The sequence below is a fragment of the Moschus berezovskii genome, chromosome 15, assembly GCF_049115385.1.
Source record: "Moschus berezovskii isolate FMDL1 chromosome 15, NW_MosBer_1.0, whole genome shotgun sequence".
Taxonomy (NCBI): domain Eukaryota; kingdom Metazoa; phylum Chordata; class Mammalia; order Artiodactyla; family Moschidae; genus Moschus; species Moschus berezovskii.
In genome coordinates, this window is record NC_142474.1 from 7971270 (window position 1) to 7989160 (window position 17891).

The window sequence follows — 17891 nt, forward strand, 5'->3', positions numbered from 1 at the left end:
AGACTGCTCGCCAGTCCCCACTATGAGCCCTTCCTGGCCACAGGCAAAGGCTCCTGACCACCTTGCATTTGTCTAGTCCTGGCTGGAAAAATAACAGAGTTCAGGGCCAGAGGGGAGGTGGGGGCCGGAGGAGAGGTTAGGAAAGAGGCGGCGATCACTGGCAGCTCTGGCTCTCCGGGGAACCTCTAATGGATCCACAAGATGCGAGGAGGTGCAGCCACCAAAGGGATGTTCTGGCTGTGAGCACTGGGTGGGAAGAGATGGAAAGGAAGTGGAGAGATGACAGCCTCGAGCAGCACATGCCCTGACTGGGAACAGGAAGAGAGCCCAGTTTCTGTTTTAAATTCAATCACTCTGTTTTGAGTCATTCCTTAATCATTTTAGCTCTGTAGCTCTTTATTTCCCTAAGTAAACAGTGAGTCGCCCCTTTGGCTGGGACCACAACTGATATGACTTCTGCTTCCTGGATGGTGCTCAACATAGCAGCCACCATGCTGGCCCTTGGTGTGGATGTACAGAGGGTCGTGACCTTCAGAGCCCACTCAGGACACACCTCTCACTCCCATGTGGTTGGGATGGAGCTGACCCGTTCCTCAGTTCTCTCAATGCCAGGCTCCTGACCTAGGCTGGCTACAGAGAGCCACAGACTTTGATACATGGGTGGGCATTTGACCTAGTTTGGGCCAATGAGATTCAAGCCTGGGAGCTGTGCTGGAATTTGGAAAGGAGGTCTTCTTTTTCAGCTGGGATTTCTAAGAAAGAGTTGCCACATGGAAAAAGTCAGCCGAGGGATGCAAAAAGACCCAAGTCCTCAGATACTGAGCTTCCGGATCCAGACCAACCTGAATCCCATTACCTCTGGGCTTTTCAATTACTGTGATCTAAAAAATTCCCTTTGTAGTTTAAACACTCCAGAGTGTTGAAGCTGAGTGTCCTGCTTGATATAAGCTATCAATAACTTCATGCAGCTGCAGCTATAAGAAGAGCACAAAGAGAAAGATCTGGGGGCCAAAGGTCAAGGCCATGTATTTTAGTCCCATTGTGAACACCCTGACTACATAACCTCTCTGTATCTCAGTTACTCTGTCTGCAGAATGGGGCTCACACTCCTCCTGCTCCTCTGTATCCCCTCCTCTGTCGTCCAAGTTTATAGCCCAGACCTCCCTTCAGAGCTTCAGACACACAAATACAATTGCCCTCCAGGTCTCTTGAACAGAGCAAATTTTACTTTTCCTCAACAATTTTCTCTTTCATGGTTCTTCCTCTTACTGCATGGTGACTTTGTGCCAGAAAATGCTAGCTGTCCTCTGATATACCTTCTTCCTTTTCCCCCTCTCAGAATCCTAGAATCCCTGAATTTTAATGCAGCATGTGACTAGAGTACATTTCCCAGATTCCTTTGCAACTAGAGGTAGCCATGTGATCAAGTCGCAGCCAGTGGTATGTGAGCAGAAATGATCTGTGCAACTTCTGGATCTGGCCCTTCAAAGAGAGGGGAAAAAAATAAAACTGAAAAAGAGAGGAGTGGATACCCTTTTCCTGCTTCCCTTCTCACTGGATGGATGCAGATGTAGGGGTGAGCCATGTTTCACCTTGGCAATGAAGGCAATGCTCCAGGAATGGAGGAGAACAAGATGGAAGGGGCCGTTATCCCTGGTGTTGGGCAGCAGCCTTATCAGCTTGAACTGCTTATGCCTGGACTACAAGGTGAGAGGAGTAAACTATCTTGTTTGAGCCATGGTTACTTTGGGTCTCTCTTAGAGTGGCTGAATTTAGCAAAACCAACCAACCAACCATACTCACCTAGGAGAGCTGGAGGAAGTTGCCCAAATTCTTGAAGGACTGACCGTGGCGTTCTACCTGAGACCCCCATGATCAGGGTGAAAGAGATTGCCACCGGAAGCAGCCAACTTTTGATCCCCATGATAGCAAGCTAGTGTACAGATAAGAGTTGTGTTTTCCATTGTTTGGACTTTTCCTGAAAATTTACTTTTGGAAGCATTGCATTTGGTAACATTCATGGATCTAAAGAGGCCCTGGATTGGTTACCAGGATGGGCCGTCCCCCGGCTCATCTCTCTTTGACGCATACGATGACTTCCTAAAAAGTTATGGGCTGCTCTTAAATCAGGGGTTGGGGCGGAAGACTGTGGAGCCATGAGAGGATTCAGAGTTCTTCAAGGCCAGCTCCAGTGATGTGACTTCCAATCTCAGCCAAAGTGTCTGGTTCTGGAAGAGCCATTTCTGGCTTGGCGGGTGGGGAGGGGGGACAGGCTGACTCAGCTGCTCAGTCATGTCTGACTCTTTGTGACCCCACGGACTGCAGCACACCAGGCTTCCCTGTCCATCACTATCTCCTGGAGTTTGCTCAAACTCATGTCCATTGAGTCAGTGATGCCATCCAACCATCTCATTCTCTGTTGTCCCCTTCTCCTCCTTCCCTCAAGCTTTCCCATCATCAGGGTCTTTTCCAATGAGTCGGCTCTTCACATCAGGTGGCCAAAGTATTGGAGCTTCAGCTTCAGCATCAGTCCTTCCAATGAATATTCAGGGTTGATCTCCTTTAGGATTGACTGGTTTGATCTCCTTGCTGTACAATGGACTCTCGAGAGTCTTCTCTAGCACAACAGTTCAAGAGCATCAATTCTTTGGCGCTCAGCCTTCTTTATGGTCAAATTCTCACCTCTGTACATGACTACTGGAAAAACCATAGCTTTGACTGTATGGACTTTTGTCGGCAAAGTGATGTCTCTGCTTTTTAATATGCTGTCTGGGTTTGTCATAGCTTTTCTTCCAAGGAGCAAGCATCCTCTAATTTCATGGAAGAGTCTAGAAGAGGGATGATGATGGCACAGGAGACCTGGGGTCTCCAAGGGCATCTCACCTTAGTTTTCCCTGGACCTTGTGCAAGTACCCAGGGAGGCATGTGAGCCTGAGGCGTGCCTCTTGTTATCCCCTGGGTGACCTCACTCTCTCTGGGCCTCAGTTTCTCCTACTGTCCCATGGAGACTCACTGGATGTGATTATCTCCCAGGTCCTTTCAGCTCTAACTTCTGTGGTTCTGAAATTTTAGGACAGACGTTGAAACTCAGGTGCCAGTGGGGTTAGGAAGGTCCCGTAAATGGGTTAAACAGGCCAGGTGGGGCCGTGGATGGTCTGGAGAGCGTCCACCCCCGCTAACTGGGCAGCGGCTACTCAGCTCCTGCTGATTGCTGCCACCTGGGAATGCAGGATTGCCAGATTTTCTAATTTTTCAAGAAGACTTGGACATCGCGATTATTTTGGTCTGTTCAATCTCCTGGTTTTTTAAATGTTGGCGACAAATTCACATTTTTTCTAACACTCTAGGGGCAAAACACAAATGTCTGCAGGCAGAATTTGGCGGGTGGCCCCCAGTGAGGAATTTTTTGTTTTGATACTATTTTCTTTCCTTCCTCCCTTCATTCACCAAATATTTATTTGATGCCTGCTAAGTAGGGGGCACTGTTCTATGCTCTGGGGACGAAGCAATGAACAAATGGAAAGAAAAGCGCCTGTCATCATGCTGCTTTCATTCTAGAGTACCTCCCCGATTCATTCTCCCAACAAATATCCATCGAGGAATCTGTGCTTAGGTGGGTTGATTAAAAAATGTTCATGGTCACTGTCCTGAGGGCACATGCCACTTAGAAGGGAGACAGAGAATGAGTCTATAATTAGTTTTATTTATTTTTAATTTTTTGGCCACATCACGAGGCTTATGGGATTTTCAGTCCCCTGACCGGGAATGGAACCTGAGCCCTCAGCATAGAGTCCTAACCACTGGTGTGCGTGTCAGTCGGTCAGTTGTGTTGTGTCCGACTCAACCCCATGGGCTGTTCCTTGCCAGGCTCCTCTGTCCATGGGATTACCAAGGCAAGAATCCTGGAATGGGTTGCCATTTCCTTCTCCAGAGGATCTTCCTGACCCGAGGATCGAACCCTCATCTTCTGCATTGGCAGGAGGATTCTTTACCACTGGGAAAGTCCCCTAACCACTGGAACACCAGGGAACTCCATAATTGTAAGTGAAAAATAAGAATTATGGGAAGAGATGCAATTTAGGTGGGAGTGGTTAGGAAAGTCCTCTCGGGGGAAGTTACACTGAAAACAGGAACTGAAAGATAAGTGTGAGTTAACCTAGTACACTGGCTTTCTAGAACATTCTAGATTATAGCAGAAACCTCCAGTATGCCCTCGCAAGCAGAGGCTCTCTCCTGTTAGAATCCGTGATTTCCTGCCCTAGAGTTTTCGCGGGGCAGGCCAAGACAGGGAGCTGACACCCCTAGAAGAATCCCTCAACCCATGATGGAAGGGAATTTGTAGATAAATATCCTTGCTCCTTGGGCTATCACCTCTGAGGTGTGTTCCCGTGTCTCCCAGAGGTCCCCAACAGTTCTGAGCCCCAGTTACCTGCAGCCATAGCTGCTGTTTGTTAATAGCTAAAATCTTATGGAAAAACCCAAATGAACGTTTTGGCCAACCCAGTATTCACGAACCCTGTAGAGGCTGCATTCCCCTCCCCATCTGACTTCCCCACTCTGTACCCAGTGCTCCCTGGGATCACCCCCAACTAAACTACCAGCACTCCCTCCCTCCTGGCCTCAGGCTCTGATTCTGGGAGAAACCGAGGATAGACGGGGGAGAATGTGGTAGGCTACGAGGACAGAAAGCAACTCTGGACAAGTTGCGGGAAACGGGGCGGGAGAGACGGGAAGGAGCCAGCTCATGAAGGGCCGTGGAGGCCGGGGTTAGGGTTTCTCTACAGGGAAGCCATTGACAATTTTTCAGTAGAGGAGAGACCAGGCTTGCATTTAGGATGACCTCTCTGTAGGCGGCTGGAGAGGGCAAGAGTGGAGACCAGAGAGCTGCAGGGGAAGGTGTTGGTGGTCAGGTGATCGGGTTGCAGAGAGCTGGCTAGTGATGAGGACTGACACAGGCCAGGTGCCACGGGGCCCAGAAGAGAGCTCTGAGCTTTGTCCCCGCCTTGAGCGAGCCTGTAATTTGTTTTAATTTTCACGGAGTATATTTTTCATTGGAGTTGCTTTACAATGTTGTTAGTTTCTATTGCACAGCAAAGGGAATCAGCTATGAAAATAAAAGTCGTTCAGTTGTGTCTGATTCTTTGCAACCCCATGGACTGTAACCCACCAGGCTACTCTGTCCACAGGATTTTCTAGGCAAGAATGGAGTGGGTTCAATCACCTATACGTATACATATATCCCTCCTTTTTTGGACATCCCTCCTATTTAGGTCACCACAGAGCATTGAAGAGAGTTCCCTGTGCTATATCATTCTCATGAGTTATCTATTTTATACACTGTATTGTTGTTTAGTCTCTAAGTCATGTCAGACTCTTTTGTGACCCCATGGACTGACTGTAGCCCGCCAGTCTCCTCTGCCCATGGGCTTTCCCAGGCAAGAATACTGAAGTGAGTTGCCATTTCCTTCTCCAGGGGATCTTCCTGACCCAAGGATCGAACTCTCATCTCCTGCACTGGCAGGCAGATTCTTTACCACTGAGCCTCCAGGGAAGCCCATTTTATATGCAGTGTATATATGTCAAGCCCCATCTCCCAATTCATCCCATCCTCCTTAGGAAAAAATGGTACAGATGAACCTATATGCAAAGCAGAAATAGAGACATGGACGCAGAAAACAAATACATGTCATCTCTTAAGCTTTCCCTCTCCAGCTTTCCATACCCTCCAATTTTCAGCAGCAGTAGGAGCATAATTTGGTTTAAAAAGTGGTGGTAAGACACAGACACAGAAATCATACCCGAGATTACGAAGCCCTGCATGGAGACCAAATTGTTGTGTGAAGCCGTGGAACTTCCTGAAGGGCAAGAAGAGTGAAGGAATGGTTCTAAGCGGGAGATGGTTTTATTTGGGTGGTTAAGAACCACAGAACACCCAGCCTGGGTGGGCATCTCACTACTGTAGCCCCTTTGGGAAAGCCCATTTTCTTTCTTTTTTTTTTGCAATAGCTGCCAAGTCTGCTCTGGTGCTTTCAGCAGCTCTGGACTCTGCCATCCTTTCCCTAAGCTGTGCATGCTCCAAAAACGCATGTCGGATTTCCCGCAGGCACTGCTAGACATATTAACGGCATTCCTCCTCGGCGAGAGGTTTCTGCACCACCAACACCATTTTTACATTCTTTACGATGTAACGGCAGACGATAAATCTATCTTGTTAATTACACATCCAGCTTGTTACAACCCTCATAAAAAACACGAGCAGCTGGAAAAGCCATGAGGTGATGTCAAATCATATTCCTGGGCTCTAAACAGAAACAGAAATATTTTCCAGGCGCTGGTGAGTCTCCTGGTTCCCACTCATGCGTGGAAGCAGCTGCCGACAGGTCGCTTAACTCGGAGGAGCTGATTCTGTGTCTGTCCCCCAAAGCCCCACCCCCCACCTGTCTCCCCGAAGAGATGGCAGACATCTGGAGCATCCACAGGGGGATTGATACCAAGCCCGCAGGATGGATTCAAAGAATCGGCAGGGTTTGGGTTTGAGCGGTTGGGTTCGTTTTTGCATTGCATGCATGCTCAGTCTCTTGGCCTGACTCTTTGAGACCCCCCTGGACTGGAGCCCGACAGGCTCCTCCGTCCATGGTATTCTCCAGGCAAGAATGCTGGAGTGGGTAGCCATGCCCTTGTCCAGAGGATCTTCCTGACCCAGGGGTCGAACCTACATCTCCTGCATTGCAGGCGGATTCTCTACCACTGAGCCACCAGGGAAACCCTCATTTTTGCATTTTTAAGGGGTTTTCGATGGTTCTTGCATCGACCACCAGTCCACCAACAGCATCTGCCTGAAATTCTAACTGAATGGTTCCTCAACATAATTTGTCGGTGATACATTTGCAAAGCTGTTGGAGCTGACAAAATGCCTCCCCCTTGTCTCAAAAAAATGGGAGGAAAATTAAATTCATCTGCCAGAGATACTAAGATAAACAATAGGGAGAAAGAAAAGTACTTTACCTCACTTTCCAGCTAGGATTCCTGGGTTTGGCTGAAGCATCTCCTAGCCCTCTTAGGAGGAGGGAGACAGACGAAGACTACAAGCTTACATCTGATCAAGTGGATGTTGACTGTTTCATGTGTTGGAAGAAAAGGCAAGGCAGACAATGGGGGAAGCTGATTGAATTTTCACATGTCAAGGGAAAATTCTATAGGACTTCTCAAACCGGGCTGATACAAAGGGGCAGCATTCGTTGGAGAAGCTGCCTCACCAGCTGCCCCCACAATTCCCAGGACAAACCAGCTGGACAGACTGTTATGCTGAAAAAAAAAAGAGAGAGACAGAGAGACAACTCGATTCTTACCTTCCCGTATCTGGAGGCAAAAGTCCCCGTGAGTAAGGAGTGGAAAATAATGATCGTCTCATCCAGGTCCCACACGAACACACGCTGGGATGAAAGAGAGGGAGAGAAAGCAGATAAACACCTTTGCTTGCATCTGACTTGAGGTCTGCAGAAATTAACTCCCTGGGAGGAGAAAGATGTCTCGAAAAACATCTCTAATTTCTAAAACATGTGATTCATGGATGTGTCCTTGAGTCCCCATTCAACCTCAACTGTGTAAAATATATTCTGATGGCCAATCCTGGGGGTCCCTGTCGACCCACAGATGCCAGAACTGAGATGCCTGTTCTTGCCTTTCACATAAAGACTCAAAAAGTGAGGAATTCATTCCAAAACCAACAATAAAAATCGTATAACTCATTTGACAAAATGAAATACTACCATTTTACATTGACTGTTCACCATAAGCCCAGCTACTTCTGAGCATTTGTTTTTAGCAGCTCTGGTGATTACCTTTATGACTCTAAATTACATACTTTCACTTACTGATTTGCCAACTTTACTTGTTTTTTTGTGTTTCTATTTTTAATTTTTTAATTTTTGGCTGCACCTTGAAGCATGAACAAACTTAGTTCCCTGACCAGGGATTGAACCCATGCCCCCTGCATTGGAAGATGGAGTCTTAACCACTGGACCCCCAGGGAAATCCCTGATTTGCCCACTTTAGACTGGGCATTGTGAAAGATGAAGGTTTAGCTCATGGTAATCTCCCCCATTTGTTTCTCCAGAATTTTATATTTTTCACATATGTGAACCGCTCTATTTCCAATTCCCATCAGCTCTGGATATTTTCTCTTGGCTAAAACAGCAAGCTCAGTATGGAAAGTATGGATATTGGTGTCCCTCCCCTTTCTACTAGCTCCTCCCCTCTCCAGTATTTGAGCTTCAGCCTTACTTTTTGCCTTGTCAGTGTGGATAAGCTGGTTTGCACATTGGGTTTTATAGCCGGACCTTCAGCGCTCTGCCTCCACGTGGATGTTGAGAGTTGGTGGCCAGCAAAGGGCATTTATTTACGTCTTGTGGTTACTGCTCACTGAAGAGCCAAGTAATGAGTTAGGAGTTTCCTTCCTGTTCTGTGTAGCCAGTTTCGTAACTCTGCTGCTGCGTCACTTCAGTCGTTTCCGACTCTGTGTGACCCCATAGACGGAAGCCCACCAGGCTCCCCCGTCCCTGGGATTCTCCAGGCAAGAACACTGGAGTGGGTTGCCATTTCCTTCTCCAATGTGTGAAAGTGGAAAGTGAAAAGTGAAAGTGAAGTCGCTCAGTCGTGTCCGACCCTTAGCGACCCCACGGACTGCAGCCTACCAGGCTCCTCCATCCATGGGATTTTCTAGGCAATAGTACTGGAGTGGCTTGCCATTCGTAACTCTGGAGCCCATTTATTTTTATTAAAAGCTTATTTAGCTCCACCACATCTTCGTTGAGGCATGCGGGATCTTCCATCTTTGGTGAACTCTCAGTTGTGGCATGTGGGATCTAGTTCCCTGACCAGATCTAGTTCACTGGCCCCATGCATTGGGGGTGTGGAGTCTTAGCCCTTGGACCACCAGGATATCTCCTCCAGAACGACTTTAAGGAAACTGTTCCTGCCACTAAGGTCATATCTATTCTCCTTTCTTGTACTCCACCTTGATTAAAATTATGTCATAGCTCAGTTTTTTTCACATAGGAATTGTGCCTGCCTGGAATAACTTTTTATTTTTGCTGGAGTTTATTAACTGCTTTAATTCTTTTGTTTCCAAGATGGTGTCTTTATTAGAATCTCAAATTCAGCCACACCCTCTGTATCAAAGATGTTCTTCCTCTCTGACAGAATGTTTCAATGTGGACTGGACCATCTTCAGGGCTGCCACATAGCTAGGATCCTGAGACTCCCCTTTACTGTATTTCTGGGTCAGATTCACTGTTTTCTGGATCCCAAATCTCTTTATTGGTTTTCTTCCTTGTTTTGCTTGAGTATATCCTTAGGTTGCTTTTTCTAAGAGGGTGCATAGAAATAATCTTCCTGCATTTTTACAAATCTAATCATACCTTTAATTCGCGGTGAAGTTCCTCTAAGTGCAGAATTCCAATTGGAAAATAATGCCCTCTAGAACTTTGAAAGAATCCTTCTCTCTTGTAGTATCCAGCATGATTAATGAGAAGTCTGGTGTTTCACTGATCTTCAGTTTTTTGTAGGTTTTACTTTTTCCTCTTTGGATTTTTCAGGCTCTTTTCATTATATTTGGCATCCCCAAATCCCATGAGGATATGTCGAGGTGTAGTCTTTTTTCATTCATATTGCTCAGCATTCAAATAATTTCAATCCTATTTCTTTAAATAATGTCCTCTCATCTCTCCCACTGTTCTCTCTTTCTGGAATTTCCAACAGTCAAATTAGACCTTTTGGTTTGATATTACTTATCCTTTAAAAATATTTTTCTATAATTTTGTTTTTTTAATAAAAAAAGAGATGTCTTTAACTTTCTCTTCTAACCCTTCTATGAAACTTTTGAGTCTATCATTTAAAAATCTATAGTAGCTTTTTCTTTGAGTGTTTCTTTTCCATTAGCCTGCACTTCTTATTTTGTGGATACAAGATAAGAAAACCAAACAGAATTTTTCTATGATTTCTTTTGTTTCTTAAATTACCTCTCTTGTCATTTATCCTCTTCATTTATCTTGGCCATAATTTTTCATACTGTAGGTTTTCCTAGTTTTACTGGTGATCATTATTTTTAAGAACAAAAGGGCTGACTGATCATTTATATAGCTGGTGTTGGGGGCGGCAAAGATACCTACTTAGTCTATCAACTTGAGTGGGCCACCTTGGAAAGCTCTCTGGGGGGTCAGGGGTTGTATTTACACATCTGTAATGCCTTTAAAAGTGAAGAGAAAGGTAATATCTCGAAGGAAAAAGATCAATGAATACAGAGGTTTTCAAAACAATTAGCAGACTTGAATATTACTTTGTGAAATTTTTGCTCTGCTTACAATTATGTGTATATATATGCTGGGTCATGATAATAAGTATTGTTATTATTATGGGTCAAGGTAAAAAGTGTTTGAAAATCACTATGGGGGGTTAAATATGCTAAGTCCTAATTTAGACAACTGGGTTGGATCAGTTAAACTTAGATACTTTGGTAAGAAGATTTTTTTTAAAAAAATCAACAAATATTTTTCAAATTTAATGCAGACTCCCTTAATTTATTGACTATACTCCCTCTGAAGAGGGTCTGTCCTTCTTCCTCACTAGGCCACCATTCTATCTCTGTGCCCTAGATTTTTAGTGGGTATATTGTTCACGGTGGCTATTCTGCTGATGAACCTAACTTTTAGCCCACCAGGGTTTCGGCCAGGGCTGGGCCCCTAACCCCACTGGGTCAGAAGCCTTTCCTAGGAACTCAAAACTGGGGCCTGGAAAGAAATTCATCGTCTTTGGGTGGCTGTTGCTGGCAACATGATCTGGAGGCCAGGCCAGGCCAGGCCACTCTGTGGAGGGAGAGGAACAGAAGTCGGAGAGAGGGAAACATGATCCAAGACTTGTAGGCCTTGGTTTTAGTGAGAAGCAAGGGCTTCCCAGCTGGCTCTAGTGAGGGCTTCCCAGCTGGCTCAGTGGTAAAGAATCTGCCTGCCAATGCAGGAGACGTGGGTTCGATCCCTGGGTCGGGAAGATCCTCTGGAGGAGGAAATGGCAACCTGCTCCAGTATTCCTGCCTGGGAAATTCCATGGGCAGAGGAGCCTGGCGGGCTGCAGTCCATGGGGTCACAAAGAGTCGGACACGACTGAGGGACAGAGTCAGGGGCCTGGAGGAGCGCCGTGCTCGTGCCCTGCAGGCTGAAGGGACATTCCTGCCCGGGGATTCTAGCACCTACACTGCGGAACGTGGGCGAGAAGGCGTAAACGCGTTTCCTGGCCTCTCCCACCTCTGGTTTCAGTATCTTGCCGACGCTGGCTGTCCCCTTGGCTCATGAGTTCTAAGAGAATCCCCATATCCTTAAAATAAATTCTGCTTTTTCACTTAAGCCAGCTCAAGTTGGTTTCTGGCACCTGCGGTCAAGGGATTTCAACTAATACAGACTCTGAATTTTCTTTCTTTCCACTTCTCTACCTAATTCCTCTCTCGTGGGCTACGGTCATTAGCTACAGTGCCAAAGACTCAAGAGGTGCGACTCGTGCAAACCCTCCACGTGATACTAAGCGCGGCAGTGAAACACAGCTCACACCTTTGCAACTGTTCCTGCCCAGTGGTGCTTACTCTGGAATCAAGCAGCAGATGTTTCTAGAAAAATATCACCCCATAATCCCCCACTTCCATGCCACCCCACCCCCTTCTCAGCTTAATGGAAAAATATCTCTCTGCCCCCACTGTCCCCTACCAAGAGCAGAAACCACATTAGTGACTTAATACATTTTTAAAAAATATTAAAGTGTGAGTTGCTCTCTGGGATTTTCTATAGCTCTGCAACTTCCAGCTGGTAGAAAATCCTCAGGCATCTAGGAGAGCAGAAAGCAAGGGTAACCTGCAGCCAGTACATTTCCTTCTAACTTCTCGCAAAGGCCTAATCCCCCTGAAGGGTTTGTGCAAAGTCTCCTTGGTTTTGGAAGGTGGTGGCTTTAAGAATTAGAGGAAAAGCAAGGACAGAATCCTCTGGATTGAGTATGGTGCCATGAGCAGTGGGAACACATGCTCTGTGGCAGGTTCCCAGGGCAGTCAAGCTCTCAGAAGAGATGGCTGGGTGTACCTCCAGAGGCTGACCAAGCACAGGGGAAGAGTCATTGTTGTTTAGTCGCTCAGTGTGTCCGACTCTTTTGAAACCCCATGGGCTGCAGCCCGCCAGGCTCCTCTGTCCATGGGATTTCCCAGACAAGAATACTGGAGTGGGCTGCCATTCCCTTCTCCAAGGGATCTTCCCGATTCAGGGATCCAACCAACACCCCCTGCATTGGCAGGCAGGTTGTTTACCACTGAGCCGCCTGGGAAGCCCTAGGGGAGGGGGGTGATGATGTTCAAAATATTTAACAACTTCTAGGATGATCGGAGGAGAAGGCGATGGCACCCCACTCCAGTACTCTTGCCTGGAAAATCCTTTGGGCGGAGGAGCCTAGTAGGCTGCAGTCCATAGGGTCACAAAGAGTCGGATACGACTGAACGTCTTCACTTTCACTTTTCACTTTCATGCATTGGAGAAGGAAATGGCAACCCACTCCAGTGTTCTTGCCTGGAGAATCCCAGAGACGGGGGAGCCTGGTGGGCTGCCGTCTATAGGGTCGCACAGAGTTGGACACGACTGAAGTGACTTAGCAGCAGCAGCAGCAGGATGATCGGAACAGACACCAGCCATAAACAACTGCCACTTCTCTCTTAGTGAATACTGGCTAACTGGCACAGCCCTACTAGTAAACACTGGTTAGCCAGTATGGCCTACCAGAGAATACTGGGTAAATATCAAATGTCCTGATGTTGGCCATTTGTTGTTGTTAGGGTCTCCAGCATCCACCCCCTTTCCAGAAAATAATTTTTATTTATTTATTTTTGGCTATGCCGGGTCTTTGTTGCTGTGCAGGCTTTTTCTCTAGCTGCAGCAAACGGGGGCTACTCTCCAGTTGCGGAGCACAGAATCTAGGGTGCACAGGTTTCAGCAGTTGCGGCTCCCAGGCTGCAGAGCACAGGCTCAGTAGTTGTGGCAAAGGGGCTTAGTTGCTCGGCGCCATGTGGGATCTTCCTGGACCAGGGATTGAACCCCTGTCTCCTGCACTGGCAGATGGATTCTTTACCACTGAGCCATCAGGGAAGCCCTCACTGGCTTCTTAGCAGAGCGTCCTGTTTTCTTTTCCCAACGCGTGCTGTCTTGGCGGGACCTTCCATCTGGGCACGAGTGAGGACTTACACCAGGCCGATGGGAGGCCGCCTCTTTGGAATCACACATCGAGTGACGCAGTGTTAGAATTTCAAATGTTTCACTCTGCAGAGGGGGCTGGCACCCTGAAGCCCCCCGGATTTCCCAGCATGGCCTGCGACAATATTCTTCATAACTTTGGTTGTATCACTTCCTCTTCATGCCATTTCCTCCCAGTAAATTCCTTTTTGCTTAAGTAACCAGAATTGGTTTCTGTTGCTTGCAACCAAAGGACTGTAGCTAATACTTCAAAGTCCTTATTGTCAACAAGGAATCTCTATGCCCACCATATGGCAGGAGACCCCAGAGAATGGCTGAACTTCCAGTGATCACTGCAGGTACTGAAAATGAGAAAGGCAGCAGCCACCAAGCCACACTGGACAACAGAGGCTATTACTTTGTCTTTTTTAAAAAATTAAAAATTGTTGTTATTTTTTAACCAGGGAAATACTTTGTTTATTTATTGGCCACATTGTGCATATGTGGGATCTTAGTTTGATCACCAGGGATCAAACCCGCACCCCCCTGCATTGGAAGCATAGACTCTTAACCAATGGACCACCGGGGAAGTCCCTATTATTCTGTTTTCTGAGACCACATGAACCCTGAGATTCTCACATAATCCCGGCAGGTGGAAGGGCCCCAGGAATGAAATGGAATTCCCTACCACCTGGGTGGATGGGGACTCAGAGTCAAAATGACACTGGTTTTAAGGAAATTATGAAAATGGTATTTCTTAGCACATCTGAGTTTGCTGGCTGAGCTTTGTAGCTGCCAGATTTGTACAGGATTGTGAACGGGGGTGTGATGATGCTGCATTTGGGTACCTAGACAGTGACCCAGGCTTTGCCAACACTACCCATGTATACCCACGGCACACTCAAGCAGACAAGTGACTGCCTTCTGCAAACAAGTACAAACTTGTGCATGTGCCCATTTTTTCCCTTAGATAGATAACATGACCTAGATAGATAACATTAGCTTCCCTGGTGGCTCAGACGGTAAAGAGTCTACCCGCAATGTGGGAAACCCGGGTTCAATCCCTGGGCCAGGAAAGATCCCTGGGAGAAGGAAATGGCAACCCACTCCAGTATCTTGCCTGAAAAAATCCTATGGATGGAGGAGCCTGGTGGGCTACAGTCCATGGGGTCACAAAGAGTTGGACACGACTGAGTGACTAACACACTCTGGGGGGCATTTGTCCCCTTTACTTGTCTCCTCCATCTCTCATGTGCACTGTTCCTTTTTGTTTGCTCGGGAAAATGTTAGCACCTGACTAATAACCCCACACTTGCTTTATTATAATCAGGACTGGTGCTGCCCTTCGATAGTAGTTCTCAGCCTGGGCTGCACTGGAATCACCGAGGGAGCGTAAACATACTGATGCCTGGGTCTCTCCCCAAGGACTCTGACTTCATTGATCTGCAGCTTGAGAATGAAGCTTTCTCAAAGCTTCCCAGAAGATTCCTTTTTTAATTTATTTATTTGGCAGCACTGGTCTTAGTTGCGGCGTGTGAACTCTTAGTTGCGACACGTGGGATCTAGTTCCCTGACCAGGGATTGAACCTGGGCCCCCTGCATTGGAAGGGCAGAGTCTTAACCACTGGACCATCAGGAAAGTCCCCAGAAGATTCTTATGTGCAGCCCAGACTGAAAGCCACTGGCTGAGAAACTCAGAATCACAGAAACAATGCAAATTCATTTCAGCGAGCCTCCTATCTCCGGACAGATAAATATCTAAGCTGTAGGAGGGTCACTATTGCTTCCCAGGTGGCTCAGTGGTAAAAGAGTCCATTTGTCAATGCAGGAGATGTGGGTTCAGTCCCTAGGTCGGAAAGATCCCCTGGAGGAGGAAATGGCAGCCCACTCCAGTGTTCCTGCCTGGAGACTCTCATGGACAGAGAAGACTGCCAGGCTATAGTCCACGGGGCTGCAAAGAGTCGGATACGACTGAGTGACACACACCCAGTGGGGGAAACACACACTCACTAGGGGAACTTTTAGAACTCCCTGCAATGTCCAGTTAATTAGTCTGGGAGGAGGTCTGGGCATCTGAATTTTCAGAAGCACCCCGGGTAATTCTAACCAGTAGCTGAGGTTAAGAATCACTCCAATCCAATGGGGAAGGTCCACTGTCCAAGGTCATCTTTACTGGAGGTTTTCAAAGTGTGGTCTCCTACCACGTCAACATCGTCTAGGAACCTGTAGGAAATGCAACTTCTCAGGCCCTGCCCCAGATCTACTGACTTGGAAGCCCTGGCGGCGGGCGCAGTCTGGGTTTTCCCAGGCCCCCAGGGGGTGCTGTCTCGGCTCACTGGTTGTTATCACCTCTAGGGTCACTTTTCCTAGCCTGGCCAGTCAACAGCGCTTCCGAGCAGCCAGTCGAGTTCTTCCCTCCTTCTCCTCAAGGGCGCCTTTCTCTGTTACTGTACTCTGTGAACACAAAGGGCCATCCTCCCCCAGGGACTTGGCGAGAACTCTGGTCCCCACCTCCTGTTCCAGCCACACGTGGACGTGACATTCACTCAACCGGGTGGAAGCATCTGTTGTTACCTCAATCTCATTGTCCCCTGCTGGGGAGGGGTCGCTGCTCCGCTTAGACCGGCCTCGGAGCTTCCCGTCGGAGGCCCGGGGCGGCCTGTCTGTCTCTCCCTCCTTTGCCGGCGTGGAAGGTCTGTTGTGTGTGTTATATTCACCTGGCGCAGGAAAGGAAAGGGCAGACAGATCAGAGAGCTGGCTGAGCGTCTCCTCCTGTGAACCATTATACCAGAACCATCTGACTCCAAAGTGGGAGGTCCCAAAGGCAGCGGTGAAGGCAAAGATCATGTAGGATCAAAATTAACTCTCAAAAGTTCCTTAAACTGCCCATTCATAATCATTCATTCATCCAGCAAAGATTTACTGACTAGGTATAGTTCCAGGCACTGGGTTCCCACAGCACCCAGACTCTAGAGGGAGGAGAGAGACTTCAGAGAGATAAGTAAACATGTAGCATGCCATGTAGCATGCCATGGACATGTGTGACAGAGAACTGACAAATCGGATAGGATCAGGGAGAGTGCTGGGGGCCACTAATTTATAGGGGACAGCTGAGCGGGGATCTGAGAGAGGCAAGGGTGGGGCAGCTAGAACTTCAGTGAACAGAGTTTTGGGCTTCCAACTGTCTATATACCCTAAGGTCTGAGAATCCCTAAACTAACAGAAGGAGGAAAATAACACATACATGTGTATTTGGCTGGGCTCCTCTGGTGGCTCTGATGGTAAAGAATCTGCCTGCAATGCAGGGTTCAATCCCCGGGTTGGGAAGATCCCCCGGGAAAGGGAAAGGCAATCCACTCCAGTATTCTTGTGTGAAGAATTCCATGGACAGAGGAGCCACGGGGTCACAAAGAGTCGGACACATCTGGGCAACCAACTTTCACTTTTTACGACGTAGCTGGCTTTCAAACTCCCTCCCTTGGGGTGAGTGGGGGTGTATGGGGAGAATTCTCCATGTTCCTGTCACTAGGCAGCTTGCTGCATTTTCTGTATGTATCTTAAAAGCAAGTCCTTTAAGCTTTACTTGTTAAGAAATCTGTCAATTTGAGATTCTAAAGCAAGAGCATCCAGCACAGGGCTGGCAATTAGGAGATATCAGCAAAGGGCTTAAATTGAGTTCTGGCTTGACTAGACCTACATACATGCAAGGACCAGTGAGAAGGTGTAGGGATGAGGGTGGACACCTTCGGATTCTCATTGAAGTGGCATTTCTGGACACAGTGTGCCGAGAGGCTGCCAGGCTCCTGCCCTTGGGCAATTGTCTAATGATCCACAATGATCAAGTGGTCAGCACCTCGCAGGCCTTAAGTCCCAGAGCCAGCATCCAAGTTGTGTTGGTTTTTAAGAACAGAAGTTTTAAATGCATTTTATTAGACTTTATTATCTTTATTTAACTAACAAGGGAACTGAGGCTTATGGAGATGATGTAAGCCTGTAACTCTGCAAATTAGCGATAAAGCCAGAACTAAAATTTGTGTCTGCCCATGTCACTCAAGTGACAGAGCTGTAAACCAGCGTGGAGCCTTAGAGGACCTCCCGTCCCACTGTCTCATCTTACATCTGCTTGTTTTAACTCCTAAATGTACCCTGTGGACTCCATCTTTCCTTCCATAGTTGCTAGTTCTTGGATCATTGGGGTGGCGGGGAGAAATGCTTTTGTCTAAAAATACTTGGCAAGCCACTAGTTTTTTCCTACCCTGGAAGGACTATTTCCCTCCAAAACCCAAGGGGTTGAATTTTATTTATTTAATATTTATAAAACTTCTTAGCGGACTAAGGACATAATAAAAAAAGATGTGATTTTGAGTTGTAGAACTGCTGGGCTGTCTCCAGCTTCCCCAAATTTTTGGGATATAGCATTAGAGACTCCCAAAACATCAAACTAGCAAAGACTTTCTTCTGGAGGATGAGGAAAAGGCAGTAAATAAATTCACAGATGCTTAAGAGTCATAAATAAAGTTTATCCTGATTCACTTGGTAGTTCTAAGACTATGGAGGCTTAGAAAACACCAGTTGGCCCTGTTAAAATCCAGGCAAATATTATTAAAGAGGAGGAACACCAGCTACCTAAGAAATGTCCCA

General features: G+C 47.1%; 1 protein-coding gene and 1 non-coding gene across 6 annotated transcripts in view; both read right to left on the minus strand.

Annotated features, from left to right (window-relative positions):
* The window catches only part of EYA2 (EYA transcriptional coactivator and phosphatase 2), a 265824-nt gene that overhangs the window by 75731 nt on the left and 172202 nt on the right, over positions 1–17891 (minus strand). For all 5 annotated transcript variants that reach the window (XM_055438503.2, XM_055438537.2, XM_055438512.2 and 2 more), the window contains 2 exons: positions 15825–15967; positions 7350–7433 (listed from right to left, as the gene is read on the minus strand). In XM_055438503.2, coding sequence (XP_055294478.2) covers positions 7350–7433; positions 15825–15967 — 227 coding nt within the window. The remainder of the gene's footprint in view (positions 1–7349; positions 7434–15824; positions 15968–17891) is intronic.
* On the minus strand, positions 14817–14889 carry TRNAG-UCC (transfer RNA glycine (anticodon UCC)). Its single transcript has one exon. It is a non-coding gene; the product is annotated as a tRNA-Gly (tRNA).